The sequence below is a fragment of the Drosophila albomicans genome, chromosome 2L, assembly GCF_009650485.2.
Source record: "Drosophila albomicans strain 15112-1751.03 chromosome 2L, ASM965048v2, whole genome shotgun sequence".
Classification (NCBI taxonomy): domain Eukaryota; kingdom Metazoa; phylum Arthropoda; class Insecta; order Diptera; family Drosophilidae; genus Drosophila; species Drosophila albomicans.
This window is the reverse complement of record NC_047628.2, coordinates 1,926,075-1,941,208: the sequence shown is the minus strand read 5'-3', so window position 1 is coordinate 1,941,208 and position 15,134 is coordinate 1,926,075. Positions and strand designations below refer to the sequence as shown.

The 15,134-nt window shown below is 36.0% G+C and overlaps 1 protein-coding gene across 1 annotated transcript; it reads right to left on the bottom strand.

Moving 5' to 3' along the window:
* Positions 1 to 10,458: 10,458 nt before the first annotated feature.
* Positions 10,459 to 11,698, bottom strand: LOC117563230 (uncharacterized). Its single transcript, XM_034241433.2, has one exon. The coding sequence runs from the start codon at positions 11,623 to 11,625 to the stop codon at positions 10,876 to 10,878; it is 750 nt and encodes a 249-aa protein (XP_034097324.1). The 5' UTR covers positions 11,626 to 11,698; the 3' UTR covers positions 10,459 to 10,875.
* Between the last annotated feature and the right edge of the window lie 3,436 nt (positions 11,699 to 15,134).

Genomic DNA, 15,134 nt, shown 5'->3' with positions numbered 1-15,134 from the left:
GATTAGAGATGCTTTACATCCGATAATATTTCGCTAAACAGTCTCATATAAATATATTTAATTTTTTTATGTGTTTTTAAGCAAAACACACCTGATCCAATGGAGTCTTAGCTACTTCCGCTAGTATATTCCATATATAGCCTTTGCTATATATGTGGTATTTTTTTGGTTAATTTTTTTTTACAAATGTTTTGCGGTTATCTCACAGTCGAGCACACTCGAATTTCTGACTTGTTTAATTTAAATATAAAATATATTTATATGAATTTATATCGATTAATTCCCGAAAAATCGATTACCCTCACATCGATTTTTAAATCGAATTTTACATTTTTGCTTATTTAATTGCCCAACTGACCAGTGCAATAACTCGACTGCCGTTTTAAGAGAGTTTTAATCATTTTCACGCTTCACATACTTTTTGGCTGGCGATGGAAGCTTTCAGTAATCATCAGCATTTATTTCGCTGTTACAGCCAAGTGGCAGGTGCCAAATGGAAGCAGAAAATGTTAAAGAACAAATTATTAAAGCATTAAATGCAGATAAATACACTTTAAAATAGAAGACAGATTTCTGATCAATGATGAGAAAAGTATTATATATTTAGGTATGGTCTTATTCTTTGTATGTGGCTAATGTCTAGACTACAGACAGTCTTCCCATTATGGTTAAGTGATAAGAAACAAGAGTTCTATTTATGTAGGTACACTAGTCAAGAATTTATTGTTCGTCGTGTTCACCATGGCAAATGCTTATTGTGTGTGTGTGTGTGTGTGTATGTGTTTTGCCAGCTAATTTTGCAACGTCAGCAAAGCCTTTGTGCAGTGCGAGCATTGTTGGCATGACTGAGTAAACAGGGAAATGCGTCTGGTTAGTTGGCTCAGCATTTCCATGACCACAAAACACTTGTGCTCATTTTCGTTTTCGTTTTCGTTTCCATTTTTGTTGTTTTTGTTTTCTTTTTAGAGCTCTTCTTGAGGGGGGGAATCTATAGAGTTTCCTTGGCGCATTGTTTTAGACAATGGATGACATGAACTACCAATTTCAGTTCGCAGTCAGCTGCTTTGCATTTCAAATGCAGACACCAGCCGGAAATTGTTTTCCACCCCAAAAGGTTTGGGTTTGCTCTTGTCCAGACACATTTTTTTTTTTTTTTTTTTTTTTGGTATAGGGCTCAGGGGCTGATGCGTGGGGGGAGCCTACCTCCCTCTCAATTAACGTGCATTCAAATCCATGCCACGCGCCTGCCTGCTCGGTACTCTTATCTCTATCGATTAATCAACCCTTTTGTTTGAACTTTCACTTGCGACTTTTTGTTGCACGCTGCACTTTTGACTCATTTCAATGACACTCCAACATCTAAACACACACACACACACACACGCACGCACACACTCACAGCTGAGGAGCTCTTATCGCTGCTCTCTTAAGGGTAGTTTACGCCAGTGTTTCCCCACTTCAGCTGCCGCTTGGATATCATTCGCCTATTTTGCACCTTTTGCAGGCAGACATTGTCAAAATTCATAATTGAACAGTTTTACCCCGATAAAGGAGCTGTGTTTCTGTGTGTGAGTGTGCTTAGTTCTATACATACGCGTACATACATACGTACATACGTGTGTGTGTGTGTGTGTGTGTGTGTGTGTGTGTGTGTGTGTGTGTGGTAGCCAAGTGCTTTTCCAGTGCGCAATTGCTAGTCGAAAATCTTCGTTAATAATTCAAGAGCTTTTAATGTCATGAATATTCATAAAATTTTTGAGCATGATTTGATTTTATTGCGTATTTTACTCCTACTCCGACGACAACAGCAGCCGCAACGGCATCAGCAATACCAACAACAAGGACGCCATCAGCAGCAACAACAACTACAATATTAACACAACAAAATTGAAAATTGAAAAAATCAGAAGAATACAATTTGAAAGACCTTCGATGAGAGATTGTTTCAATGACAAGCAGGCCAGAATTAAGTCGCTTGTTTTTCGACTAACTAATAAAAAATAAGAGGGATATGTGACATATTTTATTGCACGGAAGTAATTTTTACAAGATTTTTATTTGACTAATGCAACAAGTAATATAGAAGCGACAGAGCGTTTACATCAAATGTGAGTGTTTTCGATAGTGCAAATTTATTTAGATCCCCTACTAAGAATATTCAATCTATCCTTCCTCATAAATCTAAGAAATCTACTAAGATTTCCCCTATAAGTTACATACATATATGTATGTACATATCCAAGTTTAATAGTAGTACTTATGAATAACAAAAGGTAAAGTAAAAAGGCTAACTACACGAACATGACTCGACTTTTGACTTGAGTTGACTTTACCCTTTATATCTTAAGCGTTGTTGTTGTTCTTGTTGCTGCCTGGTCGACCCGCTATGCCGTCAAACAAGATAACCCTTTAGGATTTTTATAACCACACGTGCGTTTTGTTTCCTTTCTGTTTGACACACAGCCCTCTCTCTCTAGAGTCCCTTGCAGTCCGCGAATTTCTTTAAAGTTTGGCATGGCAACTCGTAAATTTAGTGAAAAATGTGTCGTAAAATTTATCGATGTGTGTGCGTGTGTGTCCGTTGTGTAAGCAGGTCGTCGTATTCGGGGTGTAGAGTGATGGGGTTGTGGGGGTGCAAGGCGTTTATTGAGGTGAGCTGCGTGATACCAGGGGACTGAAAATGCTCAATTTCTTATCGATTTTCATAATGTTGAAAACGCCAAACCTTTAAACGTTCCTCAGGAGTGAGCCGGGGTGTACTCATTCGCGGCTAATCATTTTGAGTACTTTGCTATTCAGTTCAAGTCCATTAAATGGCTATTTGCTTATCAATTTTGTGTCATTTTTTGTTCAGCGACGGCACGAGCGACAATTCTACTCCTTTCTAATCGTACCTCGGCCACGGACTCGGACTCGAACTGGGACTCGGACTTGGGCTCGGGGACCTGCCAACCAATTGTCGCATTGCATTGTTGTTGTTTATTGCTACGAATAATTTCGGTGCTGGCATTCAGATTCGACCATGCATGGAATACGTGACAGTCGCGTCTTTTGTGTAATTGCGGCCTGTCTCTTATTCGTACTCCGAAAGCTGTGTGGGCGAAGAGTGCACGAGGGAATGAGAGAATGCGAGAGGAAGGAGAAGTTAGTTAAAGGGTCCCTCGAAATGAAATCAAATGATTTGCCGTGCAACTGATTTATGTTTAATTTATAGAGCTGCCCGCCGGCCTGACCGGCATGCAAATAAATTTCAAATGCGGCCCTTCGATGAAGACATAAACTCGACTGCCGAACCAAACTACAAACGAGACCCATCAAAAGCTCTGACACAGCAAATTCAAGAGCGAGAGCGACATACATAGAATGAGAGCGAAAGCGAGTGCGAGAGAGAGAAACCGATGATGTGTACGTGTGTGTGTCTGGCATTTTGTCAGCATAAGAGAGAGCGTTCGTGCGCGCTGAATAAGCCAGATGTGAGGGTAACCAAGAGCAAGAGAGCCAGAAAGGAGAAAGAAAGAGAAACATAGGAACGACATCGTTCCTAATCGGCTTTCCTACACCGACCAAGTTTTGCTTGCGGTAGGACAAGACTTGTCGCATATAACTGTATAACTGGAGCAACAGCAAATGTGGCAGCAATGATGGCAAAATGCCGGCCACTGTTTTGTATAAGAGTCACATCAGAATGCTGTCAAATGGAAATGAAAATCTTGAAGAGTTTACGTTATATTTAAAAAGTAAACTAAATTGTAAATATTAAACAAAAAATCTAATCTAATCTAAATATGATGTCTACAGAAATTGAATTAGAATTAGGAACGGTCCCTCTAATATATAATCTAATTCTAATCTTTTTTTTGTATTAATAGTTGAAAACTTTGTTTAAGTATTATTGGTTTTTGTATTATTGATATTCGTTAAAAAATAATTGAATTCATAACATCCACAAATAAATTCCTTTGACTTCATTTCGGCCAAGAGAGTTATTAGGTTTGTGTCCCCGCTGAAGTCGTGTAATCTTTATACTACTTTTACTTATTTTATTTCCTTATTAGATAAATATTTATTTGTAATACTTTTCTAATAAATAAATATTGTGGAAAACATTATTTACAACATGAAAATAAAGAAAAATTCCCAAGGACCAAATGTCTATATATAAATTGTCGGGGTAATTCCTAAAGCCATTGAGTAGTTAATTCTAAGAAGAGGATTTCTTACTATCATCTCACCTGACTTTTGTTTCATTTACTTACCTCAGGTTACCTCTGGGAGAGCAAGAACAGAAATGATTTTATTGCACATCCCGAATATGTGATTGTCCAGGCAGACCGTGAGAAGCTCTCGCAAATGTAAAACTCTTTTGCGCCGCGAAAGTTGTCTGTTAAACTAACGAAACTGGTATTTAATCTTCTTAAGTGTGACGAAGAGCAAACTCTCGCCATCGCCATCGCCTTTCTTTGCCAACTTTGGGTATACTATCAACTCGGATGCTTAAAGCCATGCCGCATTGAGCCCCATATGGCTTATGACCACAGGCTTAATATCCTTCGTTGCACCATTTTTTCTTCTATTTTTTCTTGTCTCTTCTGCCGTAGTTCGAACCCGCTAACGGCAAGAAGAACGCTTTCCGAAAATTCGAGAACTTTAAACTGCTTCACACATTGAAAAATATTTTATCTTCCTCATATGCAAGCACGTAAACATCATTTTTTCTTAACTTCTTTTTGATTAATTGCAGTCAATCTTTTTTGAACATTGTAAAATTATTGTAAATGTTATTTAGATTAGTGTGTGTCTGTTAAAATCCTTATAAAAACTATTCATATTTCGTCGTTTTAATTGAATTAGACTTCCGGTAGTTTTCAGACGTCAATGGAAGCTTAACTTACTTATTTGTCGAGCGTAACAGCTGAGGTGAAGCAAAGCAATCTTTTTAGTTTGATTGGGCAATTTCGAACAATCTGTTGATATTTCAATGCCGTGTCCAAATTACCACAACGAGCTTACCGTATAATTTGTGTGTTTCAAACATAAAACTTTCAAAAAGTCATCAAAAGTTGAAGTGAAGTGAGGTCACTTAAGCAAAGCCAAGCTGAGCCTGGTCATAATTGTTACGTTTTTGCATATGTTTCATTTGCGTTCTTTTGTTTCTGATAAATGTTCAACTTGGAAAGATTTTAAAGACTTCTCGAGTTCATTTAAGTTAGTATAATTTTATGTGACGCTACTTTAAGTATGCAATTCTGTCTGGGGTTCCATCAGAGCTGCAAAGAGCGGGCTAATTAGCCGCTGTTGAAGGAAAAACAAAAAAAAAAAAAAAAAACAAATAGAAAAAAAAAACACTAAAAAGAAACTGATTTGATGCTATCGAGCTGCGCTTTACACTCTAAAACGCTTCCAACACTCCCAGCTATGGGTTTGACTTGGTGTGACTTGGTCTGGTCAGCTCCATCAGTTGATACTGTGTGCTTTGTATTTCTGCTTCGTTTGCGCCGCGTTGTAATTGCAAAAGTTTATCTTTATCTGTGCCACGGGCAGCAGCTCGGCAAATGGTCACATTAAAGTAATTACATTCACTGCTCCGGCAAAGCTGCTATCCGAGCTCTCTCCAGCGTCTTTATCCACAATCTCTCGTGCCTATTCGTCCTCATCCTTGTCCTCATGCTCGGCCTCGTGCTCATTTCAAGCAGCATCAGGTCAAAATGAGGCGCCTTTGCGCTAATTTGCACTACGATGAGCAGAATCGGTTTTTGTATCTTCGAAACAAAAGGAGTAATATCAGAGCGATTCAAAGTATGGAACATTTTACCTTCGTACATTTAAGTTCCTTCTTACTCCTTGTTTCCATTAATAATTTCTTTCCTTGTGCATTCGGCTGTAAATTATTTTCTTTAAATGCATAAAACTAAAATATTATATATAAAAATTTATATATACATATTTCTCGATTTGAAATTAAAAAATAAAAAAAAGTCATGACTATTAAAGATAAAAATTGATTTTTTCGGCACTCTAATATCAATGTTAATTTTCCTACGATGATAAGTTCTTAATTAAGACCGTTAGATCTCTTACTTAAAACATTCCCAAGCATAATAAAAAGACAAATTCACGACTTTACCTTCAAAATTACGCTTAATATTCGATTTTTATCTATTTACGGTGACGGAAGTGGGCGTTGCAAGTATTGGAAACAAACTTGATGTGTTTGCAAACATAACAAGTACTATCGAAAAATTAAATCTTTATATATTATAATAATTTGTATACCCTTTATACATAAGGTATAATATTTGTGTACCTTGATCATATGTTTGTAATACACACTGTGTATGTATCTTCGATCCCATAAAGTATATTCATTCTTGATCAGAGTCTCGATGTAGCCATGTCAGTCTATCTTTCTGTTGGTATGAAGCCCTGAAACTTAGAGATTATAATAGATTAAGCTTTTTTCAAGCCCACCTCCTGAAACTTAGAGATTATAATAGATTAAGCTTTTTTCAAGCCCACCTACGCACTTGAAATCAATTCTTAGTACATACAATTATAACTATAGTCATTATGACATCTGCTAAATTGGTTGCCATCATATAAATTTAAGAAATCGTTTTGTAGGCTGCTGCTGTCGGGTGTTATTGACTTTGGTTGACAATCTAGTACTATATCAGAGTACTATATAGTCTTTGCTATATATTGGTATTTTTCCCCGCATATTAACTGGGTACATTTTCAGAATACTACCCAAATATTTTTCTTCTATTGTAAATGAGTAGAGGGCATTCACAATCGAGAACACCCAACTGCAGCTTTATTGTTTCTTATAAAGTGCACAATACAATAATAAATGCTATTAGTTTTGTTGTTGGAATTTACAAGAAATACAAATTACAAATTACAATACACAATATTGTCAACAAATAAAGAATACCTCCATGAGTCCTCTACCATTATAAACTAGTGAGTCTGGCATTATATTTCTTGGCGGTTAGCGCAGACTTTGTTTTTTAAAGTAACAATTTTATTACTGTCGAAAAATTTAATTTTATGCTTCGGCAGCACATTTGTTATCTACTACCTACAGAACAAAGGCAAAAATTTAAAGTACGCATACAATTTTTTGCTTGCTCAAATAAAAACAACATTTTTGAAAAGCCGATTTATGTAATTACTTGTATAACTAAAATTAATAAACAAAATGTAAGAGAGCTGTACTCGACCTCAGATACTCGCAACTCATTTTTGTTTAAGAAAAAACAATACGATATTATTTTTCAACAAGTTAGAAGGCTACAGTCGAGTGTGCTCGACTGTGAGATACCCGCTACCCATTTTGAATAAAAGCAAAATATTGCGGTAACAAAAGTATTTCTTTAATACCTTCCACAATTTTTATCAGATCGCAACCAAATTTTCAGAATTCATAAATACTATAGTTATTATTGTATACACAGCTCTAGCTTTAAAATTACGCTTGTTATTCGATTTTGATTTGCGGGGGCGGAAGGAGGCGTGGCAAAAATTTGAAACAAACTTGATCTGCGTGTAAACATAACCAATGCTATCGAAAATTATAGCTCTATCTCTTATAGTCTCTGAGATCTAGGTGTTCATACGGACAGACGGACAGACAGACAGACGGACATAGCTAGATCGTCTCGGCTATTGATGCTGATCAAGAATATATATACTTTATAGGGTCGGAGATGCCTCCTTCTACATGTTACATACCTGCGATACCCAGAGGGTAGACGGGTATAAAAATTCCAAAATTAGTTTACAGGAAAATACAAAAATATACCTAATCCTGACCCTGGAAAAAAACAAATTGTCAACCAAAACAACTAAAACCCGAATGCAGTATGCAATTTTTCTTGCAACAGAAAGACTGAATATTTTTTGAGATTAAAGTCATTTTAAAATAATAAAAAAAAAGTTGTTCATATGTGAAATGAGTTTTCAGCAATTTGTCCCTTTATTTTAAAATAATTTAGTAAAGAATCTATTAGGTATGTAGAATTCGACAAGGAGTATCTGTAATAAAAAAATAGAGTCGCTAGAAGTTGAACTTTTCTAATGGCAAGAAGTTCCTCTTATGCTTTAGCGCAAGGAGTCAACACTATCCCTGCTGTAAAATGTTTTGAAACGAAATTTAAGGTTTGGCAAATGCTACTGCAATAAGCGGACTTGCAAATATGTAATCAGGCAAATAAAAGAAATGTATTTAATAACACCTTCACACTTATAACATATAAATGCATTCTCATACTCGCATTGATGCCATAAGGCTTGCAGGAATCGGAATTCTAAATTCGGTAGCGAAGAGAAACTGCTGGCAAATGGCAATTTTATTTATGACTGTACCAAGGGGCATTCTCAGTGTTTACTTCAAAGCAATTAAAAGAAAACCAGAAGTAAAAGCAGCCAACAAATACTTTATCATATTTGTCTGCGAGAATTTGAAAAGGCTTTTACCCTGTTGTAGGGGAGAGGGAAGATCTCGGACAGACATATGAAAAGCCTCGCAGTTAAATGGCCACTCAGGAAACGAACTTCGTTTATATTGTGTCAGAATATAGTACCTTTATGTTTGCGAATGTGAATGGAACTGGCTAAAGAGAGAAGAGGGGAGTACTGGAACTGAGAGATGGCAAATGGGAACTGAATCTGGATCGGGATCTGGGAATGTAGAACACTGCACAAATAACCTCAGGGCCATAAAGAAATACGTTTACTATGTACTAAAATTGAGTAAATGCTGCCATTACAGGACTGCAGTTAGTTGTTCGCCGCCTTCCCTTCGAGTAGCTTGGTTCCCTTCCTCCGTCGGCACAAGTGCTATGTGCTGTGCTATTATTTTGAGTGCACCCAACTTGCCTGGCGCAGCAGTAAAAAGACAACAATAGAAATGGCCAAGCACAGACATCGAGCTTCAATTGTTTGACAATAAATGTGATATAGGCAACTCTCATGCCCACCGAGAAACCAACGGAGTATTACTCTGATACCAAATGGTCCGGCCACTGTGATGATTAATTGTCACAGCAGCATTGGCTAGAATCAATTATTTCCCTCAACCTCCGATTCTCATTGATATCGTTAATCGAATTAGGCTCAGTCGCCAAAAACTTAGTCAAAAACTTAGTGCAGCAATAAAATTTCAACAATAACGCTTTATCTTAGTTCGAATAAGTAAAAAAACTAGGGAAACTAGCTATCCATTTTCAATAAATGTATTATTCTCCAAAAAAGGCTATATTTGGTATATTTATTATTGAAAATATACCATAGAGAATAAATAGTATTCGTTGTATTCATTGTCCACCTAAGCAACTAAAACCCGACTGCAGCAGCCCTTTTTTGTCGTAAGAAATTATCTTAATAATTGTCTCTTAATAACTTCGATAATTTTTATCTGATCGCAAGCTACAGTCAAGTGTGCTCCACTGTGAGATACCCGCATCTCTTTTTGAATAAAATATACTAGATTAATATACCGAAAAAATACTTAACTCTACCAAAGGCTGTAATTGATATAATTGACATATGGGTAATTCTCTGAGGGATGTCGCGTGCGACCAGCTTTTCAGTTACAAAAAAAAAACATATTCTAAAACAATTTTAAAAATAAGAAAAGGTTATTTTTATAGCTCTAGATTAGTACTTTAATTAGAGCTGTTGTTTTCTGTTCTAATAATTGCAAAAATTAACAAATTCGTACGCAAAACCAAAAAATGAACGAATTTATATATTTTGTCGTAAAACAGAATAAGTTACTAAAATCAATCTTAGCTGTAAAAATAGTGCTAATCCAAAAGCTTTAAGAAAAACCTTCACTTAATTTTAAAATTGTTTTAGTTTATGTTTTTTTTTGTCACTGTAAAGCTGTTCGCACGCGACATTTACCAGAGAATTACCCATATATAGCAGTACATTTAAAATTCACCAAAGAGTACAAAATATACCAGATTGTTAGCCAAAGTAAGACCCTTAGTAAATAAGGTTTTTCCCCATACAAAAGAATTTCTTAGATAAGTTCTATATTGTGGAATCATAAAGACTATAGTTACCATTCAAGATCAAGCATATATAAAATAAGGTTCAAGATTCGTTCATCTGCCTTTTATATAAATTCCCAGCCGCCACAAAGTTATCATACCCATCCACTTTATAGGTAGCGGGTATAAAAATAAATCTGTTGATGAAAGAGTTGTCATTCTGATTTTTTCCCCAATACAAATTCGATATAAAAAATATGTAGTGTGATCCGCCATCTATAAAGATGTCGGTTATTTCGATTGCTGACGTATTGAATGTCCTCTGAAAATAAAGCATAAAAATAATTTCTAAATTTTAACCATACTACGTAGAAATATAATCTGATGTACTTAAATTATCAATAAATATTACTTGTATTTATAATTTGAAAACCACAAATAATTTAATTTTTTTTATAAATGTTACTAATTCACTTTTGCTGAGTTTCTTGGATTAAATGCATAACAATTGAGCTCAGTTGAACGACTTGTTGCTAAAGGTGGAGCAACAGTGAAGACAGCTAATGGAATGTAAGAACACTGCGGAAAGAAATGCTTGGCAGGGATGCTGACGTTATGCAAATTGCCAGCCATAAACGAATGAGACAGATACGGAGACAGATACATTTCAGGAGAAAAAGTATTTGTCAGGTGGAAAAGTGATTCAAAGTGGTTTGCCACAAAAAATTTGCACTTTTGTATTGTTTACTAAGCTCTTGCGGCACAAAATCGATGTGGGTTGAAGTTACACGTATAAAGATTTTAGTGTGTCTTTAATTATTCGTGGAAGTCCTCACATTATTTAAATTTTTATAAGGATCCCTTAAAGCTGTTCTTATTGGGGGCTGTTTTGAGTCCTTAGCACTCTTTCGGCTTCGGTGTAGAATTGCTTATTTCGGTTGAGTCCAACGGAAAAATCCGACTTTTTTACCATTAACATGTTTGTAAGAAAGACTTCCTTGTCGGCTTGTCTTATATCGCTAGATATTATATCTTCGTCTTCCTCACTTTCATTTGAATATGCGACATTGGAGTTGGTTGAAGTGCTAGACGGGATGGGGACATCATTAGTAATAAAGTGTTTTTTAGATTCTAAGTAGTCTTCCGCTTCTTGTATCCGTCTGGTCAATTGTTCACTTTTGAAGAGCTTATCGCGTTTATCAACGTTGTCAAACTTTTCTAGTTTTGAATAGATATTGTGCAAGTCTAGAAATATCTCAGCAATATCATCGCTCACCGCCCTAGAGTGTTGGATGTAGGAATTTAGTGTTTGCTTAATGCCTTGCATCTCATCATACAATTGCTCATTGACTTGCAGCTCCATTAACACTTTGGGAACGATTAAACTCATTAGCTTATTTTCGTCTATATCATTGAAGTATCCCTTGTTCTTAAATTCTTTCAGAGTCTTCTGAACGATTCGTTCCACTTCCTGTTGCCTATACAGGGGCAGTTCAGTAGTATTCGAATTGACTGAACTACTACTGATCTCCATTAGCGATTCTAGTTGTTTGGGTGTTTTACAGATTCCCAAAATATCTACAGATGGTGACCCAAGTGAATTTTCCTCAGTTTTCTCAGACATTATATATTTTAAAAAGTTTTACCCAAAATATAATTTATTATTTTTTCTAATGGCTAATCAATTTAGCTAGCTGACTACTTGGATATACAATTTTACTCAAAAACAATACCAAATAACAAAAATATAAAGTCTTAGTAGCTTGATAATCTGATATATTCTGTACTCTTTGGTAAAATTTGAACGCAATAGTATATCGATATACCAACTATGGTGTTATGCATATTTATACCCGCTACCCATAAGGTAGAAGGGTATTATAGCTTTGTGTATGTAACAGGCAGAAGGAGGCATCTCCGACCCTATAAAGTATATATATTCTTGATCAACAGCCGAGACGATCTAGCCATGCCCGTCTGTCCGCCTGTGTGTCTGTCTGTCTGTCCGTATGAAACACTGGATCTCAGAGACTATAAGAGATAGAGCTATAATTTTCGAGCTATATAATTCTATATAATTTTAGAGCTATATAATTCGACAGCATTTGTTATGTTTGCACGCAGATCAAGTTAGCTTCAAATTTTTGCCACGCCAACTTCCGCACCGCAAATCAAAAAAATCAAATAACAAGCGTAATTTTAAAGCTAGAGTTGCGAAATTTGGTATATACAATAATTACTATAGTTGTTATGATTCCTGATTTTGGTTGCGATCAGATAGAAATTGTCGGAGTTATTAAAGAAATACTTTTGTATGGGCAAAACGCCTACTTTCTAAGGGTCTTAGTTGCTTTGGCTGACAATCTGGTATATTGTACCGTCTATGGTATATTTTGAATGCGGTACTATACCGATATACCAAATATACCATTTTGTATATTTTTTGTATTTTTGCAGTATATTCGGTATTTTTGAGAAAAATACCGCAAAAAATATTTTTTATTTCAAAATGGGTAGCGGGCATTTCACAGTCGAGTACACTCGATTGTAGCTTCCTTACTTTTTTATTTTGTCGGTATATTAATTTAGTATATATTTAGAATGATACTTTAATGAGTATTGGGTATCTCACTGTCGAGCACATTTAACAGTCGCTTTCTTACTTATTAATCTGAAAATTATATTTGAAATATTATTTTTCAAACTTTTTAAGATTAAAAACAAATTTTAATATTTTTATCAAAATTTTAAATGGTTTAAACTTAACACGCTTTATTGTAGTTTTTTGAACGAGATTTTTTTGTTATATTTCACACAAGTATTAATATACGACATAGAAATAGATAACAGAAGCAGATATCTTCGAAAACAATTTACCAGTGCGTTACTTAAAGTATTCTGGATCATCATCAACAGTTGAATTCGATTCTGGGACATTATGAGTCTGACTCTTTAGAATGCAGAACTCATCTTAAAGTTATAAAATTTAAAATCATCTAATAATACCCGCATTTGGATTCCTTTCCTGCTTTCCTGCTGGGACTCTACTGCTCCTAAAGCTTGGGGCAACATATTTCTAGATTTTCTGATGTAATTTATAGACTCGAAAGAATTTTGTTATTTACAATGACTGCGAGTGCTAAGTCAATTGTTAAACAAAAAATTGCACTTGTCATGAACATATGGGGTCGAACATAATTCGGAACATTTTTATGAGCAACGAAGAGAATGCCAAAGCACAGTGTGAACATTGCGAAGTGCACAAAACTCAGTGCTCTGTGTTCAGTGTTCAGCAGAGGAATTTCTGACAGGGAACGATCAGCAGAAGCAGCAGGAGGTGGGAGCAGACTAACCAATAGCACTGGCATTGGCACTGGCGAAACTCATGGCATTCCACGCGACGCTGGACGCTGTCAACAATCACGAATCAATTGTCTATAAATACCAGCGATGTTAAGGCAAACTCACTCACTTCGAGAGTCCAGCCAATCCCAGTCCCAGTCCCAATCCGCTATACGGGAGTTCCAATCCCCTACAGGCTACGCACGAAACTATCCTGGCTGTCCTTGGCTCTCTACTCTATAGACTCTATAGAATGGGTAGTGTGGGTGTCCCATTGCTACTTCCGTCCTGTCGTTTTTCATTACATCGCTTGTAACTTCCGGTTTGTTAAAGCGACACGCACTGCGCTTCGCAGTCGACTCCGATGCTGCCTACCATACGCTTCCCTCCTCTTTGCCGCTCTCCCCGCTGTGTATCTCGAATTCAGTGTCCCCCTTTCATAGTCCTCTTTCCTCGATGTTATGGCTGCTGACATCCATGCAAACAAACGCGCCATCGAACATACGAACCAAATGGCACTGGCCAAACTCGAGCTTCTCCTCCTCTACCCCTCACTCTTCCCCTTCCATCACCCACCGCCATTCACCCATCTCGAATGCCCAGTTCTCATATCCCCTATATCCTCGACCAACTACTCCTCCTCTAGCTTGACTCTGTTTATCCGCACGTTTAGACTGGAAATGACAAATTCACTGTAGGTGGGCTCCTGGGTGCTCGGCCGCTTTGCTTAACTCCAACAACACGTTTGCGACTCAGCAAACACCGTCATCAATTTCCGTGGGGAAATCACGCCACATTTTTGCTCAAACAAAATGTTTGCTCTGGCTTCGAGGCAACCGATTTTGGATGCTTATTCTGTGACCGATCTGCGTCGATTCCATGATATATCCTAATACTTCGCTAATAAACTATATAAATTAAATACAAATTCGTTTCATCACTAAAAATGTTTTGCATAATTAATTGACTGCAAGTTTTGAAGAATTTCACGCAAGTTTTATAGGATAAACAAATTGCTTGAACAGTGATAGAAATATTACACGTAAGAAAGTTACAGTAGACTGTGCTCAACTATGAGATATCCGCTAACCATTATAATAACATATTCAAAAAATATACATAAAAATACCAAAATATACCGAAGACTATATACCAAAGAGTAAAGTATACAATTATATACTTTTCCCATACAAAAGTATTTCTTAAATAAATTCCACAATTTTTATGCAATCGCAACCAAATTATCAGGAATTATTAATACTACACTTATTATTGCAGGACTCTAAAAATTAATCTGGGTTTTTTTTCAATTGACGGCAGAAGTGGGCATAGCAGAAAATTGAAACAAACTCGATCAAACTAGGGCTGTTGAAAAAAAAAAGAAGATTTTTATTGCTTATAGTCTCTGACATCTACACAGACGTGTAGATCACACACAAAACGTGCTAAGATCAAGAATAAAATCTAGTATAAAGATGGTTTGTATGTCAAAATTGAACTAAGAAGGTTTACTCTTAAATCAAGATTTAAAATTTATTCATTCAAGATCATACTCTTGATTCTAGAATGGAAAAATCCAATAAGGCAAAAACAAACAAAATAAACAGATTGCGTGTTTTTTATATTTACACACTTATTTACATATATTCCCGAATGTTTCAATTATAACACTTACTATTTTGTATATACGAACCAGCTTGAGTTTGAAACCAAAACCTACGAGACCACACAACTCAATGACTTGAGGCATCTATACCTACTAAGGGCAAAAACACCAGAAATTAGGTTTTC

What these genes read in the sequence shown, in the direction of transcription:
- LOC117563230 (XM_034241433.2), bottom strand. Translation starts at nt 11,625, where the DNA reads ATGTCTGAGAAAACTGAGGAAAATTCACTTGGGTCACCATCTGTAGAT.